Source organism: Ziziphus jujuba, chromosome 10, assembly GCF_031755915.1.
Source record: "Ziziphus jujuba cultivar Dongzao chromosome 10, ASM3175591v1".
NCBI classification, from domain to species: domain Eukaryota; kingdom Viridiplantae; phylum Streptophyta; class Magnoliopsida; order Rosales; family Rhamnaceae; genus Ziziphus; species Ziziphus jujuba.
In genome coordinates this window covers 19,201,324-19,228,084 of record NC_083388.1, presented here as the reverse complement: position 1 = coordinate 19,228,084, position 26,761 = coordinate 19,201,324, and the positions used below count along the sequence as shown (strand labels likewise).

General features: G+C 33.9%; 3 protein-coding genes and 1 long non-coding RNA gene across 4 annotated transcripts; 2 read left to right on the top strand and 2 right to left on the bottom strand.

Annotated features, from left to right (window-relative positions):
* Positions 1-7,947: 7,947 nt before the first annotated feature.
* On the top strand, positions 7,948-9,457 carry LOC107411690 (uncharacterized). Its single transcript, XM_016019326.4, has one exon. It carries the CDS (start codon positions 8,107-8,109, stop codon positions 9,199-9,201), a length of 1,095 nt encoding a protein of 364 aa, XP_015874812.3. The 5' UTR covers positions 7,948-8,106; the 3' UTR covers positions 9,202-9,457.
* On the bottom strand, positions 9,220-16,956 carry LOC107411689 (glutamate--tRNA ligase, cytoplasmic). The gene is made up of 6 exons (XM_016019325.4): positions 16,572-16,956; positions 16,196-16,292; positions 15,884-16,037; positions 14,328-15,451; positions 13,583-14,050; positions 9,220-13,019 (listed from the first exon to the last, which is right to left on the bottom strand). The coding sequence occupies exons 1-6, from the start codon at positions 16,709-16,711 to the stop codon at positions 12,807-12,809; spliced, it is 2,196 nt and encodes a 731-aa protein (XP_015874811.3). The 5' UTR covers positions 16,712-16,956; the 3' UTR covers positions 9,220-12,806.
* A 1,208-nt stretch (positions 16,957-18,164) lies between these two features.
* LOC107411699 (phytochrome A) lies at positions 18,165-24,540 on the bottom strand. Its single transcript, XM_048467960.2, has 5 exons — positions 23,903-24,540; positions 21,080-23,133; positions 19,876-20,692; positions 18,676-18,966; positions 18,165-18,551 (listed from the first exon to the last, which is right to left on the bottom strand). The coding sequence occupies exons 2-5, from the start codon at positions 23,121-23,123 to the stop codon at positions 18,311-18,313; spliced, it is 3,393 nt and encodes a 1,130-aa protein (XP_048323917.1). The 5' UTR covers positions 23,124-23,133; positions 23,903-24,540; the 3' UTR covers positions 18,165-18,310.
* Positions 24,541-25,439: 899 nt separating this feature from the next.
* Positions 25,440-26,096, top strand: LOC125420812 (uncharacterized). The gene is made up of 2 exons (XR_007239103.2): positions 25,440-25,707; positions 25,802-26,096. It is a non-coding gene; the product is annotated as an uncharacterized LOC125420812 (long non-coding RNA).
* The last annotated feature ends 665 nt before the right edge of the window (positions 26,097-26,761 follow it).

The window sequence follows — 26,761 nt, the reverse complement described above, 5'->3', positions numbered from 1 at the left end:
ATTTTCTGCTAGAATTAGCTCTATAGCATTTATGGATTAGTTGTTCAAAAGTTGGTGAACCCAGTTAATCTTTAATCTACTCCACAACTATAACCAAAGAGTAGTTCAAAGAGTATATCTATTTGGGTTGTAGACTCGTGGGTATCGTTTATTTTGTTGTTATATCTATTTGGGTTGTAGACTCGTGGGTATCGTTTATTTTGTTGTTTACTAGTGCACACAATGATACGTCACTTTTGGGGCTCCCAAAAAGATATTAAAAATAAATAAATAATAAAAAGCCTAAAACCATCCATCGAAGTGTTATGGAGGAGAAAGGAAATTCCAGTTTTCTACAATAATTATGGAGGAGAAAGGATGACCCAATAGGTTAATTACAACAAGCATTGGGATATCATAAAAATACCTGCATATGAGGATTAGGTATGGTCCATAGCTTTTGTTTAATTTAAATGCTACCTACTTGATTCCCACAATTGTTTTTCTTTGCTTTCAAAATTTTCCTTTTGGATAACACAGAAGTCCAGCAATCAAGCATGGGGATCATAATTTTTTAATGGTAACGTCAAAATCTAGTAAAGTACTATAAACAATTGCTAAAAAATTCAAAGATGGTAGAAAGATAGAACGAGTAGAGTGGATAAATTATTAGTGCCCTTCAACGTGATCCCCAATTCAAATACATTTACTTCAAATTTTATATGTGCTGATTATTGGGACCCATATTTTGTCTTGTAAGGAAAATCCAATCTGAACACCAATAAGTTTTACTCCAAAAGTATTGAGATGAGAGTGACACCAAAAAAAAATTGGTAGCCTCAGCTATAATAAACATCATTTTGCTTGTGAAATTGTTGGCGATTAATCAAACACGTAGAATTTTCATAAGAAATATCCAAATCACCAAATGTAAGTGGCAATCTCATTTGATACTCTAAATACCAAGGGATAGAAATACAAGGTCGACTTTTCTTTTCTTTTTCTTTTTTTTGCTTTTTGGTCTTTTTTTGTTTTGTTTTTAAGGTTGTGTATTTAAAACTTGTTCTATTGAAATATAAAAAGGTTTAAATTAACATTATGTTAACATTAAGTCTAACAAAAATTGTTGCATGGCCATGGATATATGTCCAGGAACTAAAAGAAACCCAGAAAAGAAACGCAAATGAAACCCAGCAATAAGTACTGTATATAGAACATCTGAAACAAACATTCAAGTCCACCATTCCGAAACTGATTGGGCATTCAGATCTGTGAAGTTGAACTTCCAAAAAATCTGTATCATGTCCAAAAAAATTTCATAGTGCATTTTCAGTCAATAAAAATGGTACCATTTCCTTTAGCCTAGATGAGTAAGTGAGTATTTTGAAACCACTGAGACACTTCCGTAATTAGGTTATACTTTGGGGCGTACATGAAATCAACCTTATTTATAAACTAATGGTTCTAACCCTACTACTATAGTAATTTGCTAGATCTATCACATTTTTAATGATATTTTTAAATTTTCAATATACACATTAGCAAAATGTCATTGCTATGCTTAAACAAGATGGAATTTTGTGGCTTAAGAAATAGGAATGAAAAACAACATGTACATAGATAATAGAGGAATTAAAGAAATTTAGCATATAATCAACTAAACATTGTTATTACCAAATAAATTGTTATGTCAGTTAGATATAACAAAATGATTTAAAAAATTTGATGTTCAGAATGTTGTTGTGTCAATATAATAGTAGCATTATTTGAACTTTTAGTCCTTTAATTTTGAAAATCTATATATATGTTGTCTAATATATATATATATATATATATATATTTTATTTTATTTTTCCCCAAAAAGACACACATGTCTGACTGAAGGGGCCATGGCAATCCAGATTTATTCTTAATGTTGTTTGGATAATATTTTTCAAAGATCTTTTTAAGACAGCCTAATTGGAGTAGTTATAATCTAGATTCAGGGTTTAAGGCATGGTGATGAAATCTCCCTTCCTAATTTATTAAAAAAATTAAAAAGAATATATAAGTTAATTATTCCTTTGATTTAGATAATATCACAATATTGTTTGTAATGAAATTTTTTATAGTAATCTACATTTATACCATAATTATATACTTTCTTTTTTTTTTTAAAAAAGAATGCCATATAGTCGGGTTAAAAAAAAAAAAAACGCAAGAGTAACATATAATTATATTCTACTTGGAAAATGTTTATTAAGATATAATTATATACTAAATGGAAAATATTTATTAGTTTCTCAAGATTATCTAGGAGAATTTATATTCTTTAATAGCAATTAGGAAATAATACTTTTTTGGTCAAAATAGGACATAAAAACTTTGACTAAAATAAATATTTGGAAAAAAATGAAAATTTTTATTACCATATTATTATATACTAAAAGGAAAATGTTTATTAGTTTCTTGATATTTTCTATGAGAATTATATTCTTTAATATCAATTCAGAAATAATACTTTTAAAATAAATATTTGGAAAAAATTAAAATCCTAATTGAATCTTCGAGAAAAAAAAAAAAAAAAAGGAAAATGTTTATCACCATATAGTTATATACTGAATGGAAGATGCTTACTAGTTTCATGAGATAATCTAGGAGAATTTATAATCTTTATGGGGTGTTTGGGAAGTATCAAAGTTGAGAGGGAAATTGATGTCCGAGATTTAGTTTCCTGAAAATTATTTTTTCTCTTGAACTGTTTGGTGAGTAATGGAAAAGTTAGGATTGATAAGTAATTAAATTTAATATTATATAATAAATTAAGGGTAAACATATATTTTAAAAAAATTAAAATTATTTTTTCTGGAATTTTCAATATGACATCTATATAGATGAGAACAATTTTCCCACATATTTTTTTACATTGGTGGTGGAAATCTATTTTTCTGGACCCATACTTTTCTACTTCACAGTAAATATCCAAATAAAAAAAAATTATCACTTTCCAAAAGAATTAGATACCCACTAATTTTATCTTTATCCAAATATGCCATTAATGTTAAATAGGAAATAATACATTTTTCTTGGTTAAATAGGAAATAATACTTTCACTAAAATAAATATTTGGAAACAAAAAAAGGAAAATATTTATTATTTTCTTGAGATTATCTAGGTGAATTTAAATATCAATTAGGAAATAATACATTGACTAAAATAAAAATTTTGGAAGAAAACCTATCTAAATGTAAGTTTTGAAAAACTAAAAATAAAAAAGACGAGAAAATTGGACCACTCAAATTTGTTTTTAAAAAAAAAATCAATTAACATTTTTTTTTTTTGTGTTTTTATTAACCTATCACTATTAAACACCAAAAAGAAATTTTTTTAGTCTTCATTTAATATTCTATTGAATTAAACTTATATAATAAATAATAAACATATTATATTTTATGTGTATATAAGATTGTAAATATGAATTAACATAATTTTATTTAACAAATTTATATATTTTTTAAAAAATTTATCTTGGCACCCTGTCCAAAATCCAATGTACAGGGCTTCCAAACAAAGTAAAGGAAATAATTTGAATAATTTGCCACGATGGATGAAATAGAAAATGGAATAGAAAATCTAAATCCATAATGTAAAGTCAAGCTATATTAATTTCCACTGCATATTAATTTTATAAAACTAAAGATATTCCGAAACCTGGTGCGATTGAAGTTGTATATATTTATATTTATATTACTTTGTAAAGTATAGAAGTATTGGACAATGTTGGCCTTGGGACTTTCTTATCACTTTTATATTTGGGGGGAAAAAAAAAAGGAAAAAAGAAAATCCTTAAAATCTTATAGTAAGCCTATCAGTAACTTCGCTCATCATCAAAATGTGGATCAAAATTTATTGGATCTGACCAAGGAATATTTTCAGAATGTTGCAGTCAATAAGGCCACTAGAACAACTATCAAAGGGACTTCAAAGGAAACAAACAAGCAGAACTAATACAAAGAAACCCACTAAAATATATAGGATTTTGAGGAAATCACAGTGTCCAAACGAAGTTCTGCAATAACCATCCCTAATGTTTGGATACGAGTTATGCAACGACATGTGTCAAGCTCCAATCAATGGATCAAAAAGTTTTTTTTTTTTTTGGTCACTTTGTTCTCTGCTTCTTTTTTTCTACAGCTTTTGGAAATTTTCAGACATGAAAGCATACTTCTGAGGAGCCTCCAAGCATCTCGGAAGTGGCGTCTCGTTTTGAGCGATATACCATCATTCACCACACACACACACACACACACACACACACACACAAAAAAAAAAAAAAATTCAAGTCCAACATCATGAAACTGATTGGGCATTCAAATCTGTCAAGCTGAACTCCCAAAACATCTTATGTCATGTCCTAAATATGCCCATTTGTGCATTATGTACAAGATTCAATGCGCATCTTTAGTCCATAATATTTTGAAACCATTGGGACACTTTTCCAATTAGGTTATACTTTAGGAGTGCACGTGAAATTTACAACCTTATTAGTTGTTTATAAATTAATGGTTCTAACTCCTATAAGTTGCTTAATATGTTTATAAATAGTGTACTACTATATTCTCACCAAAAAATAAAATAAAATAAAATAAAAAATAAATTGTATTCGTAAACCTGCCCAGTGGTGAGTGAAAGTGTCTCCTCCCCAAAATTATAATTGAAAAAAAATAAAAAATACTACTATATTAATTTGCTAGCACCACCACATTTTTAATGATGTTTTCATGGTCTAAGTATACATATTGGCAAAACATCATTACTATGCTTAATCAGGATAGAATTTTGTGACTTGGAAAATAGGAATTAAAAACAACATGACATGTACATAGATGATAAAGGAATTAAAGAAATTTAGTATAGAATCAAAAAGACTTTGGTGTTACCAAATAAATTGCTATGTCAGTCAAAAACAACAAATTGATTAAAAAATATTTGATGTTCACAATATTGCTATGTCCTAATAGCAGTTGTATTTGAACTTTTAGTACAATTATGAATGTTTATATTTTTTATTTTTTATTTTTTATGTCAAATATATTTCTTTTCATAAAGTTACCCATATCTCATGTATATGCAAGTAAATTTCTGGTACTTCAGGAGCACCGAAGGTTTTTATTTATTTATTTATTTATTTTTTCATTCAGAGAGAGATGAAATTGAATCAGAAACCTATTAACACTGCAACAGACACTATAGAAGAAAAATATCAGGAGCAAAAAGGTTTGCTTGAATTGCAACAATGCAAACTTCTCATAGTCATGGCACAGGGTTAACATATGAAAGAAAAAAACATGTTTATGATAAACTAGTGAGCATACGAAAAGCATCATGATACAGATGAAGTTAGAAAATGAAAGAGTCTCTATAAGAATGGTGTTTGTGTCCAACCAATTCTATTTGTAATCTAGTACATATAGTAATATCAGTCCCACGTAACACACACACACACACACACGTACAAACAAATCAGATAAAAAACTGTACCTGGTACAGACAAAAAATAAAAAAAAATCCCAAAAAAATTGAAAATTACCTTAGCTGGATTCACAATCTAGCGAAAAGACACTTTTATATTTGAATAACCTTTTTTTTTTTCTTTTAACAGACATTTTTATGCTAATTAATAATTTAGCTAGATCAGTTTTTACTATATATCTAATTTTGTTATTTAATTCATACTTTTTTTAATTAACCAATTTAAATTTTCTCTGTGTTAGGTTTCTTATTGCTTTCAATTTAATCGTAAAATTTAATTTTTGGTTGATTCATTGAATACTAAAGACCAACACGGTGTTCTTAAATGAAAATTTTGATTTCTCTAATATTAATTTCGCTACCACGAACTTGGGATTTAATTAGACACCCCATCCCTTGTGAAAGACTGACTGAAGGGAGGAGAATATTGTTGATAATAATTTTTTTTTTTTATTAATATATCTACTATGTATATAAAGGAGGAGTGGTGAATATATATATATATTTTTTCCGTCTTCCATATTTTTTGTCATTTTCTTACCCTTTTTTTTTTTTTTTTTTTTTTAAATTCTTTTAGCTTCAAAACTGCATCGTTTTGTTTTTTATTTGATAATGTCCTTTGTTGTCAGAAATTATTCCTCCTCCCATACAATCTAGTTTGGAAAATCAAGATCCGAGGTTTAATGGAAGATTGAGGAACAATTGAGGAGGGTCCTGCGTTGTCCCAAATTCTCCAGTTTTTATTTTTATTTTTATTATTTTTTTATTATTTTTTTTTCTTAATTCCCTTTTCTCAGAGAGAGGGTCCCCTCCTCTGTACTGTAAGCCCCCTGTTTTTTTTTTTTTTTTTTTTGGTGTGTTAATGCAGATTGAATTACCAAAAAAAGAGGCAAAACTGGGGCTGAGATAAGGATATTTATCTGTGTATTCTTTCTTTCTTTTTTCTTTTTGTTTTTGTTTTTTTTTGTATTTGCACGATTTTGATGGTTTTAATAGCTGTTTTTATTCATTTTGGTTTGCTTAGCTTAGGTTCTTTTGTAAAAAAAAAGAGCTTGAGTGATATTTGACTGTGTTTTTTTTTTTCCCCTTTTTTAAATTTATGCTTGTTATTAATTTTTACAGATTTCTATGCTTGATTTTGATTTTCACTGGTATGCTTTGATACTTAAATTAATCATGTGTGTTGTGTATTAAAAGTTGGGAATTTTCCTATCTTAAAAAACTTCAAGCAAAATCAGTGTTTTCTATATTTTTAAATAATATGTATATATATATATATATTTAATTTTTTTTTTCTTCTAAGAGTTCATTGATGCATATAAAATATGTATGAATTATGATTAGAAAACTTTTCGAATATTTTATGATAAATTTAGGATTTTGAAATTGATTAATTTGGCTCAAAACTAGTTAAAAGTTGAAAAGTTGATAAATATATGTTGAATGAAGTTTTGTTTTTTAATGGAAGTAATTATAAACCACCTATCATCTGGAAATGAAGAGACAAAAGTAACCGCGGTTATTTGGCCAAAAAATATGGCTAAAAGTGCAAGTGTATACATATATATATATATATATATTTTGAAAAAAATTGATATTTAAAGAAAAAATTGTTTTCTATAATAATTTACGGGTTTTTGATGGATAATGAGAGATTCACTTTGACAATATAGCTATATTAATTTGATATTCATTTCAAAGGAGAGTAATTTACTTAAAATACTATTTATATTCCTCGTGTAATACGCTTACTTTTATAATTCAGGTTTACATCATAATAACTTATAAATTTAACATTATATATTCTTTTATTAATATTTGGACTACATTAGGGTTAGATTTAAAATTTAAAAAATAATCAATATAAATTTAATAATATACTAAAATTCTATTTTAAAAAAATAAATTTTATACTAAATTAGGTGATTAATAAAATAATTTTAATTTAATTTCAATGTAATATAAATATTTAAAAATAAATTATTATGTTATTTTTAATAATCTAATTTAAAACTGATCTTATTTTAATAATTCATATTGATATTCTTACTTTTTCATTCCAAAAGAATAACTATTTTGCTTAAAAAAGAAATAGAATAACTTTTGCTTTTATACCTTTCATAAATGATATTTCTTTATTATTCATTCCAAGTTAAACACATCCTTATCATATCTAAAATAGATTTAAATTTAGATGGATGATCCTATAACAAAAAAAATAAAGTAGAAAATTTTAATTTTAATTAATTTCTAATAGCTCTAAAAACTGGATATTTCATAAATAAAAATATTGATAAAAATTTAATTTAATATAGTAACCAAATATACCAATAAAAATAACTACTCGTTTTTTTATATTTTATTTGCATGGATAAGTATTTCCCATTTTTCTATCAAAAGTGAGTGGTTTTTGAAATAAGGCTAAAGTACAATGGGTCATTTTGCAATTTTCCCAATTGGTTGTTTTAATTTCGAAGTTTAGAAATTAATTTGCCAAACAGTCCATGTCAGAGGTGGAAAAAAGAAAAAGAAGCAACGCCGTCGGACGAATGTTCCCCAGGTCCGCCAAAAACCCATTTCGTGGCCGGAAAACATAAAGAAAAAAGAGAAGGGAAAATGGAGTCAAACAGAACGGAGGCGGAGCGGTTGCTAGGAATCGCGGAGAAACTTTTACAGGCCCGGGATCTAACGGGCTCAAGGGAGTTCGCCGTCTTGGCCCAAGAGACAGAGCCCCTTTTGGACGGCTCCGATCAGATCTTGGCGGTTGTCGACGTACTCTTGGCCTCCGAGAGGCGCATCAACAACCATCACGATTGGTACGGAATCCTCCAATTAGATCACCGCTCCGACGACCTCGATCTCATCAAGAAGCAGTACCGCCGCATGGCTCTCCTCCTTCACCCTGACAAGAACAAGTACGCCTTCGCCGACCAGGCCTTCAGGCTCGTCGCCCATGCATGGGCCGTCTTGTCCGACCAGACCAAGAAGCCCCTCTACGATAAGGAGCTCAACCTCTTCTTCTCCAAGGTCGATTTGAGCTCTCAGCACCAACAGCAAGTTAAATTGCCCGTTCGGAGGACGACAACGACCACGACGACGAACACCCATCATTCGTCTGCCGGCAACAGGTCGTCAGCAGCGGCGGACGATGTCGCTGGCAACCATGGTGGTGGTGGGTCGTCGGAGCAGGATCATCATCATCATCATCAGCAGCAGCAGCAGCAAAATCAGAGGCAGAGGCTTCAGAGCTTCTGGACGGCGTGTCCATACTGCTTCGTGTTGTATGAGTACCCGAGGGTTTACGAGGATTGCTGTTTGAGGTGCCAGAAATGCCAGAGGGCTTTCCATGCGGCAATGATTCCGTCTTTGCCGCCATTGGTGGCAGGCCAGGAGGCTTACTACTGTTGCTGGGGTTTTTTCCCACTCGGGTTCGTGTTTGGGAGCTCGCAGAATGGAGGGAAAGCTTCGGCTCCTGCTCCGGCGGCTGCGACTGGGTTTCCGAATTGGATGCCACCTATGTTTCAATCAGCACCGCAGCAGCAGCAGCAGCAAGAGAGTGGGAGGAATGGTGGGTTGGCTCCGGCGAAGGGAAATGCAGATGGGACTAGAGGGAGACATGGAACGGTGAAAGTTTCCGATGGGAGTGCATCGGAATTGGAAACTGTTCGTAGGAAAAGGGGAAGGCCCAGAAAGAATCCAGTTTACTCCTAATTACAAGCTTTTAAAAAAAAAAAAAAAAAAAAAAAAAATCTTTTTGGCTCGTTTTCTACCCAAGTTGGAAATTGTGGGTGAGAAAATAAAATTTTGGGCTTGTATTGACGATTAAGGGCTGAGGGAAGAGGGCTTTTGGGAGTTGTTGTTTTTGGTGGGGTTGATCATGCTGAGCTGTAAATGACGGCATTGTTCCTTGTGATGAAGATGAAAAATGGACGGAGTTGACGGCTGATCGGATTGGGAAAATGCCCCCCCCCCAAAAAAAAAAAAAAAAAAAAAAAGAAGAAAGGGGAGAAACATCGAGGGTAGTGTTTTTATCCCTGTCGTATGTAGTAATGTAGTTTTTTTCATTGTTATAGCCTTTGTTTGTAGCGTTTTTAAAGTGTGATTATTTTCTTGATTTAACTTCTGTCTTTGTATTTCGTATGTAATATTTATATAATATATTATGCAGTAGCGCATTTTCATGAAGCTTCCCACCATTTCTTGCATCCGCCTATTTGATGGTGTTTATTAAATGTACATATTCATTTTGGAATATAACTTGTTGATTTGCGAAGTTCAAATGCTTTGGTGAAAATGCAATGGTAGTATATTAGATTAGCAGAACCATTGTGGTTATGTTCTTTTGCTTGTATTTGCTTTTGGTTAAGCTTTTATTTTCAGAACAAAGCAGTAAAGTCATGTTCATCATGATTGTCGTTATCAATGTCATTGCCATTGTGGATGAAGGCTTTGCTTTTGGTTAAGCTTTTATTTTTCAGAACAAAGCAATAAAGTCATGTTCATCATGATTGTCGTTATCAATGTCATTGCCATTGTGGATGAAGGCTTTTTTTTTTTTTTTTTTTTTTTTTTTTTTTTTTTTCCTGTTCTCGTTGTTGCTTTAATTTTCGAATCACATTATGTGACATGCAGCTGTTTATTCTTGTCCTTGCATTCCGGCAATAAGGAAGATATTGAGAAATTCAGTAAACGGGCTGTAAAGGTGGTTCTTTACTTTTCAGGTGATTCATTTTTAGATTTTGGAGGTGTTAATCTTGCTATGGATCAGTTTATTTACTTTGTGTATTCTTTCTGGACGTGACTATTGTGACAGCATTCGGGGTATTTAGGATTTCAAACCTTCTCCAACTTGATTTTTTCCACTCTTAAGTTTAAACCTAATTGGCTTGATATTTTGACTATGAATTTATGCTACAGGGATTGAAGGACAGACTGCCTTAAAGCTCACCGTTAATATGGCTCCATAGAAAATGTACTGCAGAACATAAATAGAGTGAGGTCTGCATTGGTTTACAATGATTCAAAACCTTGTTTTCATTTAAGTAATTATTATGTTTCTTTCTTCTATAGTCAGATACCAAATGCCAGATGATTGGCTGTATCAGTAGGCTAGACAGCTTTTTAAAGAGCCAGTGGTCTTTACTGATGATGAGCAACACGATAGTAAGTGGGCTGCCCCAGTTGAAGAAGTAATTGATTTCCTAGTAGAAAATTTTAATTGTTTGTCATGTTATATGAGTTAAAGGTTCATGTTGTTTATGTAGGGGCTGATTGCCTTTTTGGTAATTGAAAATTGATTTAGCAGTGATAGAGTTACAAAGGTGTGTAGTTGTTGCATGTATTATTTGTGAGGTTATGTTGTTTTTTCTGAGATAATGCGATGCTTTTATCTATCCTGATTTCTTTAATTGTTTAGCGATATAGAAAATTAAAGCAGCCAAGAACACATCATCACAGGTCTGGTAAGCGATGCTTAAATGATGGATGTCATTTCATGGGCTTCTTTCTCTTTATGATATGACGCTTTATGGTCTTCTTTTTTCTTTTGCAGATCAGGATCATTTTTCAAACCAGTTGCTAACCCAACTGTACCTATTAAGAGGAAGGTTGAGCATTTTGAGCTGCGATCATTATTTTTTAGCCTTCTATATGTCTTTCCATGATTTTTGGAGGATGTATCACTTCTGCCTTTTTCCATTTCCTGACCAGAATACTAGTCATGAACAAGTCATAACCCCAGTAAAACTATAACCGTATCAGAGAAGCTGTAAAATTGGCTTTCTTGTCTAGATTGTATTTTTATTTATCATACTTGGTCTGCATTAAGTTCTATTCTTTTACTTGTATCATAGTAAATTTCAAAGCGTTATTAACTTTTACTAGGTTTTGAATGATTTTCTGTGCCATTCTTGTAAAGAAATTGCAAGTAATCTTTCGTGTAAGTGTGCTCTGCACTAGCTGAAAGAATGGCTATTCGCTATTAGTTTACTCTGTTAATTTTCTGTTTTACATGGAAGATTGGGAGGATATGATTAACATTACAGATTGTGAGGATATAATTAACATTCCGAGTTTGGATCTTGCATTATACTGTTAGCATTGTATTTTTCAGTGTGAGCTAATTGTACAAAACTATACAAGAAGTCTGTCTTGCCTTTCAAACTTCCATATTAAGAAAAATTATGGAAAAATTCTTTTGTCCATGGATCAATGGAAGTCTAGATGCGACAGGTTACCATGATTATGCGACAGGTTACCATGATTTCTTTCTATATGGTATATTGGACGACAGGATAGCAAATGTGTACTTAGATCTCCTAAATCAGCAAACCAAGGATAAGATATTTTTTTTGGGTGAATACAAAGGGTAAGTTATTGATCTCTCTCTGCTAGCTTCTATTTCATCCAGATCCAGAGTCATTGGCAGTTTAAGCCTCTGCCAATATTGGATCTGGGTTCCAGGCACTTTATGCCACTACTCGGTGTCTGCTTTGGCACTTGAAGCTGAAGACCCTGGTGACCTTCAGATCCAATCTATGTTTATTCTGCATTCCGCTTAAGCATCAGTGTGGTCAATTTCACAAATTTCATAACAAATATTGTTCCTTTTTTATACGTATATAAAAAAAATTTGTTACTGTCAGCGGTTAGAAAATCAGGAGAAGTATGAAATCTTAACTTGTAACTGAGGTAACGCCCTTTCAAGAATAATCTTGCGGCTCCTGAAAAGATGGAAAAAGCCTAAACAACCATCAATGTTTTATGGCCCTTCAAAAGAAAATTTCATCTACTTGGAAGTGTTTTCCTGCAATAATTATGGAGACGAAAAGGACCCAATAAATTGGGTTTCAACAAGCAATGGGATATTTGATAAAATACCATTGTAGGGTTATTATGAGGATTAGGTGGTTCCTAATTGAGATGATCCCGAGTTTTGTGTAATATGGGACTGATTATATTAGTTGACAACCGGTAATAAAGTAATAGATCATGTGCCGCCTACTTGATTCGCATTGCTTTCTTATTTTCCTTTCGAGTAACCCATAAGGCCGGCGACCAAGGAGGCACATCATAATCCAAAACCATGCTTCCATCAAATATAAGTGACAAATCTCTTCCGGTAAATAACTACCAGTTAATTGAAATGTTAGACAGATTAAACGCTTGACTTTTTAAGGTTCTGGATTTAAAACTTGTTCTATTGAAACATGAAAAGATTTAGATCAACATTATCTTGACATCAAGTCAACAAACTGTAATGGTCATGGATGTGTCCTGGAAATGAAAGAAACGCGCTAAATTGTAGAAGATTTTATTCAAACAGGTCTGCCTCGGCCATCTGGGATTGCAAATAGAACTACAGGCTTTGAGGGCCTCAGATAGGGAGCATCACATCTGAAATATCCTTTCCTCTCAAGCTGCAAAATCTCTCCACGCTTCAGATTTCGCATGTTGGAATCCCCAACGGCTGCAGTCTCCTTTTTAGTACATGGATTCAGCACATCAAGGAAGTCTTCTCCTTCTTCAAGCTACAAAGACAAAATCAAAAGGGCCAATGTAATTCAAGTATAAAACAAAGTCCAACAATAATTCAGTTGCCATGGATAAGCAATAATATCAGATACAGAACAACTGAAATGAAAACTTGTTAGATGCATAGACAACATTCAAGTCTATCATCCTGAAACTGATTAGGCAATCAAATCAGTCTAGTCAAAACTTTCAAAACATCTATATCACGTCCAAAAATGCCTATTTGTACATCATACCATTTCCTTTAGCCTAGAAGCTGACTTTCAAACAGTACTTGATCAAATTTGCAAGACAAGCAGTTACTATAACATAGTTCCCATACACACAAGTCACAAGTCCACACCACATACGATGCATTCTTTGTAAGGTTTTTGAAATGTTGGATACATGTTTTTGAGTTAGATATGCCATGGATATCCATGTTAGAATCACATACAAGAGTCGGAATGATAACTTAATCATCAAACAATGGTCAATCTGGTTGTGAAGTATTTCATATGCTTAGATTGGCAATATATATATATATATGTATATATATTATGAGTTGACTACCACGTACCTTCTTCTTCGTAATCAAGTAATCAAAGTCCACTAGTGTGAGGTTAACTAGTTCGTTTGTTTCAGGTAGCCAGGTGAGCTTCAACTTTGTAGTCTTCACTGAACCTTCAAGATGCAAAACACCAGTCAACTGTGTCACATTTCCATCTTGGTCCTTCTCAATTCCCAGAACTATGGCATTGCCCCAATCCATCAAGGTTACTTCCTCATCTACTGATATTGTTTGAGCATCAGCTTGGTCTATCCATATCCTCCTTGTAAATGTTGTAGCCTTCTCTCCAGCTCCTTCATATTTCTTATGCCTAGGTATGATGCGGGTAAATGGTTTTTCAGGGCCATTAGTCAGGGACAACAACACCCGTCGCTCTTCAATGACAGCAGTATGTCTAGGACACACAGGATCAATTATCTTCTTATTTATGGTCCAAAGTTTGTCCCATTCCATGAGATTAAGATTTTTTGAAGCTCCCTAGAAAAGCAATAATGTAAAATCAGTTATTAAGCATTTCAATAAGGGGGTAGATGCTGATTAAAATAATAATGCATGTATTGAAAGATTTATCCCACTAGTCCAAGGACACAACTAGTTCAAGGTGAAGGATCCAGCATTTAAGAAAGGGAAGTTTACCATGAAAAAGAAAACCTACACAACCCTATATCTCACTTGGAATCTTTAAGTAGAAAATATTTTCACTTGACACAGCTTCTGGTCTTTTTTCGCACAAACTATAAGTAAATCATCTTACCTGCTCAAGAATAAATTGTATCAATGCTTCAATTTTCAGACCTCTACGTACAATCCCTTGGACAGTTGGGAAACGAGGGTCATCCCATCCATCAACTTTTCCATTTTGAACAAACCACAGAAGTTTACGCTTGCTGAGAAGTGTATAAACCATATTCAAGCGGCTAAATTCATATATTTGAACCTTTGTAACTCCCATATCATCTTGAATACGGTAGTACTGTGCATTGCGATCATGGTACTCACTAGAACGAAGAGCATGCGTTATACCCTCTATAGCATCAACAAATGGACATGCAAAGTCATAGGTTGGGTATATCTTGTACTTGGCGCCAATTCTATGGTGGGGTACCGGATTGCTACGGTAATATACTGGATCTCGAAGTGATTTGTTTGGGTCTTGCATGTCCAACTTTCCACGGAGACAGCACTTCTGACCCTCTTCCGTTCCTGCAATCATTTCCTTCCATAATTTCAGATTTTCCTCTATACTGTTATTTCTACATTTTGATTCAATACCATCCATCCTTTCCTTCTGCATATCCTCGCGTGGTGTATTATCAACATATGCTTTACCCTGGTGAATCAACTTTTCAGCCATTTCCATCAACTGAGGGAAGTAATCTGAAGTATATGTAACGGTTTCATACTTGATACCCAAAGTTTCAATATCTATCAGAAGATTGTCCACAAATTCATTGCTTTCTTTAGCAGGATTTGTATCATCAAAGCGCACAATAACTTGACCTTGATACCTCTGAGCAAAATACTGGTTCAATAGTGCTGCTTTTGAGTGCCCAATGTGAAGATAACCACTTGGTTCTGGTGCAAACCGCAATTTCACCTTTCCAATCTCAGCACCTGGAAGATCTACTTCAAATGAAGGTCGATTTCCTGGTCTACCTTTTTCAGTTACCTCCCCATTTAAACTATTAACTGATTGAGAGGCACCTCGATGCTCTTTTGATGCAGCAGCTACTGGCTTTCCCACACCTCTTTTGCCAACGTATGTCGCTGTGACTTCCGTTAAGGCATCATTATACTCTGCCAATATTGAGTTGAACCATCTTATAAGATTCTGGTACTTCTTTGACTTCCTCAAACTTTCCCATCTTTGCCCAGTTCCTGAAAAGCATTAAATTAAGCATCCCAGAAAATCACTCAGTAACAAAAATTTAAACACTAGCAATGTAATAAAATGATCACACAATTTTTTATAAGTACCAATTATCTACCAAGATAGAATTTTTTCGTACTGAAAGTGAAAGTAACATTCTTGTGGTTCACTAGATGTTTTCTGCTAAATGTATCCCTTAACTTGACCATTAATCACCAAAAATAAACAGAACAAATTTGAAACTCTTCTCCCAAATCTTCATGAACCAAAGTCATGTAGTTTGACTTAAACATCAATACCCTGTACACCAGCCATATAGGCATTCCATATGAAAAGAGCAAATTCGACAAAGAGGTAATTATATTTGGATAAATTGTGACATCGCATTATGATTCAGCAAAATTTTAGCTAGCTTTGCTAAATTCTGAGTAAGCTTTCACCTGCAAGTCCAGACCAGATTGCTATATCTGCAATTGACAAATAATGAGCAACCAAAAATGTGCGGCCTGCTAAATACTCATCCACATATTTGCATACACTCTCGAATGCAGAACCAGATGAAAGGGAAGGAGCATATTCCAGCCATTCATCAATCTGGCCAAAAGCATAAAACCAAAAGTAAGAGAAAGATTGAAAACAATGACAAAGCACAACAAACTAGAATATTATCAAAAAAAAAAAAAAAAAGGAAAACAACAACAACAACAATAACAACTTGAACCCTTTAAGAATTTTAAGGATAGGATAATCACCTGGCTAGATTCATATGCATTTTGTCCGTAGAAATTTGGGATGCTAGCAACCCGACCAACATATCGAAGAAGTGCATTAATTCCATGCAGTTGTTCCCTAAAAAACCAAGTAAAATCTGAAATGTAAGTCTGAAAAATTGTTATTCCTCGAGCAGATTTATGATCAGCAAGGGAAACAAACGAAAATAACAAATAAATTTACTAACCCACTAAGATTTTTTAACTTTTCTATGGAATTCTCAGCTCTAAAGAATTAAATTTTTAAAGAAAGAAAAAAAAGAAAAAGAACGAATTTGCAATTAAAGAGTTAAAAAAAAAAAAAATCGAAATAAAGAAAGAAAGAAATGGGAGTAGAAAAGCAGTGAAAAAATGATACCCATTAGAGAAAATAAAAACAGGAGACGAATCAGTAGGAGCGGATGGATCGGCGTGCAAAGGAATCCCTGCAATCTTGGCGGCAGCAATCACGGCCAACGGAGGGCTGTCGGCCGGAAATGTCACCGACTTTATCTCCATTTTCCACTAGCACCGACGGCCCTTTCTTTTTTTTTTTTTCTGGGTTTTTTTTGGGTATCTCTCTCTCTCTCTGTTAGCGTAATAAGCTTACAATCTCTGACTATCAAATATGAAAGAATATAAATACCTCCTCCTAAGCTAAGAATAAAAACCCACAGTTTCTATATATTTTGTGTTTTTTTTTTTTTTTTGTCTGCGAATTTGAAAACCCACAGTTTTTTTTTTCTTTCGTAATGCTAGTACCGTTAGGTCATTTCTGGGCACGGTGCTAGCGGTATTTTCTTTCCAGTTTCCGGGTCTAAATTTCTGGGTTTATAACATGGACTAATCCCACTGCTTCTGACCTCCATTTCTTAGTCCAAGCCCAATGTTCGGAATCAAGCAATTTTCAGCTCACTTTTTTTGACTTTTGATCTCTCTCTCTCTCTCTTGGGGTAAAATTTTATATTGGGATTTTTTTTTATTTTTGGTTTGTAGTCAGGGTCTCAAGTTTTAAATATTATTATACTTCTGATTCTTTTGACTGTTTACAAATTTCAAAGATATAAAATTCAACCTGAAATTTGTCCATATAAGAAAATATAACCCAAAAAATAAAAAAAATAAAAAGAATTTCTTTCACCGGAGACATACTGAATTTTAGTTGTTAAAGGAAAAAAAAACCTTTTTTTTTTAGTTCTCATATGAATCCATTGCTAAAAAAAATACTTTTGGGTCCTTTTTATTACCCAATGATTAAAATATTGCTTTGCTGTTAAGAAATTTGATTTGAGTTTAGAAATTTGTTTTAAAGGATGTATTAAAGTCATGAATTTTAACCTTACAAATAGATAATAAAAATTCTAGTTGCACCGATTATAGTTATATTATAAATTTATATTTATATTTTTATTTAAAATTATTATTAAAAATATTTATTAATTAAATATATTCAAATCTGAGATTAAATATTTTAAATATATTTAGAAATATAAAATTAAATATGTTAAATATATTTAAAAATATATGATTAGATATTTTTAGATATGAATATATGTGTTTAGAAATATACAATTAACCATCCTAAATACATTTAGAATTATGCAATTAAATATTTTGATGAACATTTTAAATATTTAAAAAAAATATGTGATTGAATCGAACATTTTAAATATTTAAAAAAAATTTATAATTAAACATCTCAAATATATTTATAGAATAATATTTAATTAGTCATCAATTTATAAAAAAAAATATTTTTTAATTTAATTAAAATTCTATAAGTTATTATATTTAGATATTAAAAATATTATATAAATTTTTTTTATATTTAAATAGTAATGTATAAAGAACTTGATAAATTTTTTTTTTTTTTTTTAAATTGTGAAAAGAGCTTCTCAATATATAATTATCACTAGGAAACTCATTTAACTCAATCTGGCATAATACCAAAATAAATAAGAACAAAGAAACGGGAAGAAATATTGACATGCATATTTACAGTTGAAAAAGCAATACAGCAACCTTAACAACGACCAAAGGAGTTTGCATTAAAATTACAAAGCATGCCAAAACCATTGGTGCTCAACTCTCAAAATCCTCCAAAAAAATTATACAAAATCAGATTTCATCATGATTCTTGCCCAAACTCCGTTTACCAGATTTCTGGGTACCAGCAAGCTCTGCCGATATGATGAAGCTCGATTTTCCAGCTTCCCTCAGATATTTTACATCTCCATTCATCAGCTTCACCAGTTTCCTGCTGACGAGAAGGCCCAGACCCTCCTCCGATATAGTTTCATCGTTTCCAAACATCTGGTTCAGCAATGCTTCTGGCATCCCAGCACCAGTATGTGTTATCCTGACCCAAGAAACCAAACTCATCAGATCACGATATTGAGTTATTGACCTGCATAACTATATACATATATATATATATATATAATGTATTTATATAATGCTTCAAACTGTTCCTGATTCAGTACCTTATCACCACATGCACAAGATGAACAGACTCTCCCAACTGATCTTTGCTCAAACTGGCTGCAATAACAAGCTGGCCTCCAGTCGGCGTGACATTAACTGCTACCAATAAGAAATCAGCCAACACTTGTTGAAGCCTGAGACTATCACCGTATAAGGTTTCAGTCATGATCTCTTCTACCGCATCATTAACTAAACGAATTCCCCTCGCTTTACTCTTCATCATGACTTGACTGATAGAGGCAACTAATACTTCATGTAAAGTGAACTCGACCATTTCGAGATCTGAGTAGCTGTGAAGAAACCATGTAACAGGAAATAAATATCACGTCCTCACAATCAGAATAAAAAAAATGAACATAAACTTTTCCAATCTCTTTTTCCCTTTATACCCATCACGTATTCCCCATAATTCTAAGACTCCACTATTGTAAGTTGGTAGTAGCCCTTGATAATTTTTAAGACATCATCAACGTTAAAATTGACAAGGTAAACAGGCATCAGGACTCAATATCCCCCCTTCTCCCTTTTCTCTCACCACATCCAGAAGAATGGTTCCTTCTTGGCCATGGATGGAGAAAATTGAGCAACTGAATCCTTGTTGTTATTATAAACGAGAGAGACATGGTTCAAGAGAAAGTGAAGAACAGGTACATAAAATAAAGTCAATTCCTGAAGAAGAAAGTGTCAGAATGTTAATGGAAAGAAACCACATCAAAGCACGCTGATGGAGAGGTGTTTGACCACAGTCTTCGTAACACTTGACAGCTTATATTGCAGATGTCGCTTGACAAGAGAACTAAATAAATTAATAATTATAGTTTCCATATCAAACAAAGATTATGACACTAATTCCCACCTCCCTTCCCTCTCAAAATCATGCTCACATAGGGGAAAAAATAATGAAAAAAAAACTAAATTTAAGAGGGGAAAACAAGAAAGAATAATTCAAGCTGGTTGTAGTAAGGATGAACAAGTTATGCAGCATTAGCAACAGATTTACCAAAGAGCGATTTTGCCATTCATACTAGTTGAGGACTCAGAAACAATGCAGTCTTTCTATTTTAAAGCGCCAAGAATTTCTTGATCGAGTCATCCTGTAATTATATATATATATATATGTATCTAAGCAGTATGCATGTGTATGTATGTATATGTAAGGCAAGAAGGAAATCTACTCTTTAATATTGCTATTGTCATACCCATCTATGATGATATCGAGGTCAGAATCATCAAGAACCTTGCTGAGCTGACGCTGGCACTGAGCACTAGTATGCAGAAGCTGCTTCTGTTCTGCTCCCAACTCTGTACCTTCCAACATTTTCCTAGAAAATATTATTCCAGATAATGGGTTACGGATCTGTCTCTTTATATAAGTTAATGCTTTCAATCTCTTCACAGCAGTTTGCTCGGTTAGGCGCTGGACATTAAGTGCGTGCTGCAGCTCTTGGCTAGCAAGCTGCAAGAAGCAAAAGACCCCAGTGACTGCACCCTCTCTGTCCAATTTCTTAGTGACACACAGTAGGCATTCTATATATTTTCCATTCCGGGAAAAAAAACCAAAAGGAACCTTTTCCAGCTCCTGACCAGTCATGGCATGATTAAGTACAACACCAAGATTTATAAATGTTTCCTGATTCTTGAGACGACAACATGCCGTGTGGATCCCAAAAACCTCCCCCAAAAGCATTTTATCCACTACCTCTTCTCGTTTCCACCCAGTTAACTTTATCATTGCTGGATTCCACTCAGAGCACCAGCCAAATTCATCAGCACCAAATATTGGAGGTATCAGTGGGTTTGGATTCTGCACAATTGCTTTATAATCGCCTTCAATCCGGGTAAACTTGTCCATCACAGTCTTCTGACCAGTAATATCTTGTGCCACAAAACACACCCCAACAACATTTTCAGAAAGGTCCCTGCTTGCACAAGCATTCACTACTAAGCTAATGGGACCAGAGTCAATCTTAGAAGCATGTGTTTTGATCTCAAATTGTACATTTTTCTCCTCTTTGCCTGATCAGAAAACAAAGTCAAATTATTATAATAATACATATAGAAGGTGATCAAATTAGAGAAAAAATAAATTATAATTAACTTAAAACCTCTGTTACACGAAGGATGAATAAAATAAATCCCATCCATCTCCCCTCCAAGAAAACTCAGATAGAGGGTGAAAAAAGTAAGTGTGGAGCATGCATAATATAGGCATCTTTCAATATGACGAAGATGCATGGTATACCAATATAATTTGTTTAGACTTGCCTAAGTGGTTATACGCAACTGCCTGCACAGGCACACCTATGTAATACAAGTATACACATCCAAGCTATTGTCATTTCCAATGAGGCTTATTAAATTTATTGCTAAAGATATTCAAAATGTGAAAGGATTCCGACATACCGTGCAATGCCAAGTCCAACATCTTTTTTACTACATCTATTGAAGAATCTTCCACAAGTGTGAGCAAATGCTTTCCAATTGCTTTATCAACAGGAAGACCAGTTAGCTCAGCAATTTTTGTATTCCACCCATTAACCAACCCATCAACATCTACTGCTAAAATTGGCACCGTGGCTGTTTCAATCAAGCGAACCATCTCACTTGTCACAGCTTCAAGTTCTTGCATCCCCTCAATCTTTAAATCATTCAGCCTTGAATGAATTGTATTGGTTTTTGCATCCAAGGTTTCAACATCTTTAAATGCATTTCTCAGGATAAGCTGCAATGAATGGATCGCATCCATTTCGTAATCCTTCCAAGGTAAGCTCCTTGTTTTGACAACTTCAAGAAAAGCCTTAAAAGATGACCTTGGGTGCATCTTTCTACCATCATCCTGCTCACCAGGTTCATGTTTTGCACCACCCCATCGGACTTCTCCAGCTGTGTGGGACCGGAACCAGAAAATCATGTCCTTGGAAGTTATTCTTACAGCTGCCATTCCACATACTCCATCACCGAGAGCAAGAGCTCCAGGAAAACCAGCATCATGCAAGCTATCTGTACTCAAACCTGTGGAATCCATATGGTACTCAGAGAGCCATGAGACTATGTCATGAATATGGTAGTCACTGGGACTGACTCCTAGTCTCCAGATCTTGCCTTTGTATAATAAAGCAGCCCCATCACATTTCACCAAATCCATTATATTTGGGCTTTGATTCACAATACCCAATGGTGCGTCTCTCATCAGCATATCACACAAAAGTGTCTGAGTCCGCAGGATCTTCTTCTCAATGATCTGATTTTCTAATTCAAATTCCTTATTCACATGGATAGCAAATACTTGGGCTAGGAACTCACAAGCATACCTAAGAGGGAACGGAACAAATCTGGGAGTTGTGTTGTGGCACACTACTAAACCCCAGAGTCTCTTTCTCTTCTGTGGCTGTGCAGAATCAGGGCTATCACCCTCATCATCCCCCTCATTGACCACTACAGCCATAACCAGCGAAGCAATGGAATCCATGTTCTCCATATATTGTACATGGCAACTATGTGGAGCTCTTAATGTTGAACCACAAAAGGTTAGATCAAATTGAAGTTTCTCATCTTGAAGCACCTTCACATGTTTTGCACGACAATCAACAATCATACGAACCTTATTTTTCATAAACAAGAATCGTGAAGCCTGTGGGATATCAGTGGCTGGATAATGCAAACCCAGATATGGCTCCAGACCAGGCTTTGTGATCTCAGAGACCACTTCTCCATGATCATCATCATGAAACTTATAGGCCATCACCCTGTCATAACCTGTGAGTTCAAAAACCTCTTGGACCATCGTATCACAAAGTCTCTCCATGCTCCCACTTGGCAAAGACTGCAATCGGGTAATTGCTTTGGCTGCTAGCTTGTATGATTGCAGAGCCCCAGCAGCAGTCATGGGGACTTCATACGGCTTCACTGGCTCAAAGTCAACTATCAAGCTACCTGTTACCCTATGGACAATCGCATAAAATGGCTTTCCAGAGGTCTTACAATGGACTAGTATGGGATTCAAGAGAGAAACCTCCCCAAATCCTAGTGCCTTTTGCAATGCAGAGGCACTAGGACCAGTAAAAATTGTCCTGACGTCTGTTCCAATGCCAAGAACAGGGTGATCCCCAACACTTGGAACTGCATGACTGACCATTGTCAACATTTCAGGAGCATTCTCACTATATGCGATGACCTTTAGAGTTTTTTCATCTAAGGCCAGCAAGCAACCAAATGGCTGGATCAGCTTTCCTTTCTGAATTTGGTGGAGATAAGCAGTTGTTACTTTGTTAGTCCTAGGTGGCACATCCAGGCCAACTGAATTGGTAACACGTACTGAGCTTGAGTAGTCAAAGGAACTACCCGTCTCCTCAAAATCTGCATGAAGCTTTGCATCTACAGTGGTCTGAGCAATAATCCTTGCACTGTGTCTTGAGCTGGATGAGTTGGTGGGCCTTGAAGAGGACATTTTGCCAAAACTGAAAAATAAATAAATAAAAAGGGTTAATTTGGAGACCCCAAAAAACTACATCTTAGAAAGATTTCCACAAAACTTTAATCATAGTTAAAGCTATGATGGATTTGATGAAAGGATTTGGTTTTCATCAATATCATCAAAGAAGCTAGAAGCAACAATCAGTGGACTGCTAGGGGCCAGGAATTTTGATGGGATGCTTTGACAATGCTGAAAATAAATCAAAATATTTTATTAATAATTGAACAGTCTGCTCGTATTTTAGAATAATTCTCAGTCTCTTCTTTACCTCGAATGGTGGAAAAGTAAAGATGCTCCATAGTTGGTCTATGATTTAAAGCTTATTTTCCATGTACGACAAAAATATATTAAACAAAATTGACAATAAACTTTAACTAAATTGAACAATTATCAAGCCCCAGTTACTCATTCAAAGTTTCCCCCAATCAGTGAAATATAAGTATGAACAAGGAATACTATTCTTCAACATGGAAAAACCAGATGTCAATCATATATCAAATAGCAGTCGAATCTTATAGTTCCTCCAAGAAAACCAGGCAAAAGAGAAGGGTGCTATCAGCAGGTAACTATAGAGAGATTGAATTCTTAACAAGAACACGAGCAAATAAGAATATCCAGTATCACAGAGAGGCATAGACATTCAAAAAGAAAGAAAAAGAAAAAACACTAAACTTGAACAAAATTAGCCACACGGTTGGTAACCTGGTAAAGCAAGAAAAACAAAATGAGCAAAGAAATGGAAAGAGTCAAACCTTGTGAAGCTTCAGAAAGCAAAAACCAATAAATTCAAGACTCAGTGCAAGCCAACCAAACCCCAAGCGAGCAAAGAAAGGGAGGATGGAAAGGAGAGGAGCTGGAAGTGAAAATCCCAAGTGTGCCAATTAAACCCCCCAATCCCATCTCATGGAAAAGCACACAAAAAATCTCGATCACCGCCCTGCTGTGTCTGTGGACCCGCCCTCCAAAGCCAAGAGCTATACCAGTTCATCGAGGTACCGCCTTAATCTTATACCCCAAATAAATATATATGTAAAAATAATATCCCAACCTTCCTCAGTGGGTTTACTCCTAACTTTAATATTCACCAAGGACATGGATCCAAGAGAGAAAAAATAGTAATTTTTTTTCTTGTAGAAGCAAAAAAAAGAAAAAGACTGTTAGAGGGTCGGTTTGGTTCCCAAAGATGGTTAACAGTTAGTTGATGACACCCATAAATAATAGCCAAAGCTGGAATTTTTATTTGTCCAGGCTCTGTGAACGAGTTCCCAGTGTAGATCAGCTGGTTCCAAATTAGAAATGCAAAACAAATCCCAACCCATTATTATATAATCAAAAATGGAAGTGGGATTACTAATCATGGTGATGATGATGTTGATACTTTATATAAAACAAATCAAGACAGATATATATAAATATAAAATATAAAATATAGAGAATTGCTTCGGGTACTCCTGCAAAATAATGGGTCAATGAAAGAGAGGGAGAGAGAGAGAGAGAGGAGTGAAATAATAGTAGTAAGTCCATGACTTTTTTTTTTATTATTATTTTTAACTCGAATACCAACAAAAATTTGCGTTATGGTCCTGATGACGAGTCACGTGCAAAACCCTAATCCTGTTTGCTTATTGTATCAAATTCATGGACTCCCATGTTCCGAAATACGTCAAACAAACATTTTTACCCAATTTTCTGAGCTAAATCCCTTTTGGTTTTTTTGGCCTTTCGGGGTTCGGTTCCGAGCCACCACCAGCCAATTTTGCCCATAACTTTCATTTTTCCTTTTTCTTGTTTAAAGCCTCTCAGTCTCTGTGCCTTTGTAGGGTCCATCTTCCATGCTTAGCGCCCTTTACGCTTTTTCTTATCCTTTCATCTGTCCCCCGTTAACGAATCTCTCCTTCCCATCCCAACTGTTTTTTTCTCCAGTTCTGTCATGCTTCTTAATCCCTACATGCAATTTCTGGTCGCCATTTTCCTTTTCTTTTCTTTTTTTATCCATTTGCTGACTGAATTTTAGGTGTACGTTTATAGTTGGGGACATGAAAAATTCGGTTTGAATTCATTGAAAGGTTGGTTTGTGCTAATTGTATCTGATCCTATTTCAATTGGGTTGGATTAATTTTTCAATTGTATGTGTAAAAGTGGAAAATTTTTTTTTTTTTTTTTTTTTTTTGGGGACAAGAGAAAGAGATTTCGGATAAACAAATATCAACAAATTTCTCGTGCTTTGTTTGGTGTTGTTGGGTTTTAGCAAAACTTCCGTGATTTTAAAGAGAATTGTCTTCTTTTTGCTCCTAACCTAGCCCACAGACCTCCATGCAGACCCAACTTACAAAAATTGGATTACATGCATTGTACATGGATTAGTGGTTCGATTAGATATTTTTATCAAACCAATTATATCAGTTTGGTAAGAAAATAAATTATGAATAGTAAGAAAGATTGCATTTTCATTTTATTTATTTATTTATTATTTTTTTTTTTTGCTCTAACCAGTTTGATTGGTTTGTCTAGATTTTTTCTGACCAGCTCAATTGCATAATTGGTATGGTTGGGTTAGGTAAGAGTGTTAATACCATTCGAACTATGTTATGGTTCAATACAAGGACATAAGTTTGGTCCATGAAAATGTCTAAAAGATGTGTTGTTATCAGGTGTTTGCAGGTTAAATGCTGTTAAGGGATTAAACAATATTACTTCCACTTTCCCAAGTGCGCCTTTCAATGTTGAATGACCATCAAATACTGTTTATGTTGCTGAGAGTGTGCATGAACTTAACGAATTGGGCATCCAAGTTCACTTTCAGAGTTGAAAGAAAATGAATTCTGTCAGTCTAGCAATGATGAATTCAAAGATTACATATCCATCAAAACCCCTTTTCATCCACGAATTCTGTCAGTCTTAGCAGTGATGAATTCAAAAATTAGATATCCATCAAACCCTTTTTCATCTATAAGCTGCTTATGTTTATCTGAATTTAAGCCACAGAAACATAGAGAGGTTAATTTCTAAACGACATCCTGTTTGTATAGCCTCTTAAGTTTATAAAAGACATGCATATTAGAATTGCAGATACACAGCAAGAGGCTATTCAAAAAATCAGTAAACAACTAGATCTTCCTTGCATTGTTAAACCAGAAAGTTTACATGCTTAAGCAATCAAATAATTTTCTATAAGATACTCTTATGGTGATTTTAGCAATCAAAATCTTCTCATACTCAAGAAAATATCTCATTAACAGCTATAGGTGTTTGCTTTGTCTCCCACAAAATTCAAGAAAAGGTTTCCTGGAACTAGGAATAGAGAAATCCATGGATCAAGAATTATATTATGCATATCAAGCTTTTAAAATCAACTTATGATATCTGCTAAGGGCCTGTAGAGAGTAAAGGAATGATTTCTTCACCAAACAATGACTTTAATCATGTACTAAATATGCTTCAACTATAAATGATGAGTTGCACATCTGAAAACTTATTCGGGTACCTGGAAAAGATGATATAATAGACAGAACAAGCCAAATGCCTACAGAACACCCTAACCATTTCAATTTCACACTACTTCTCAGATATATATGCGTAGCCCTGATAAATTCCCTTCCTCAAATCATCAC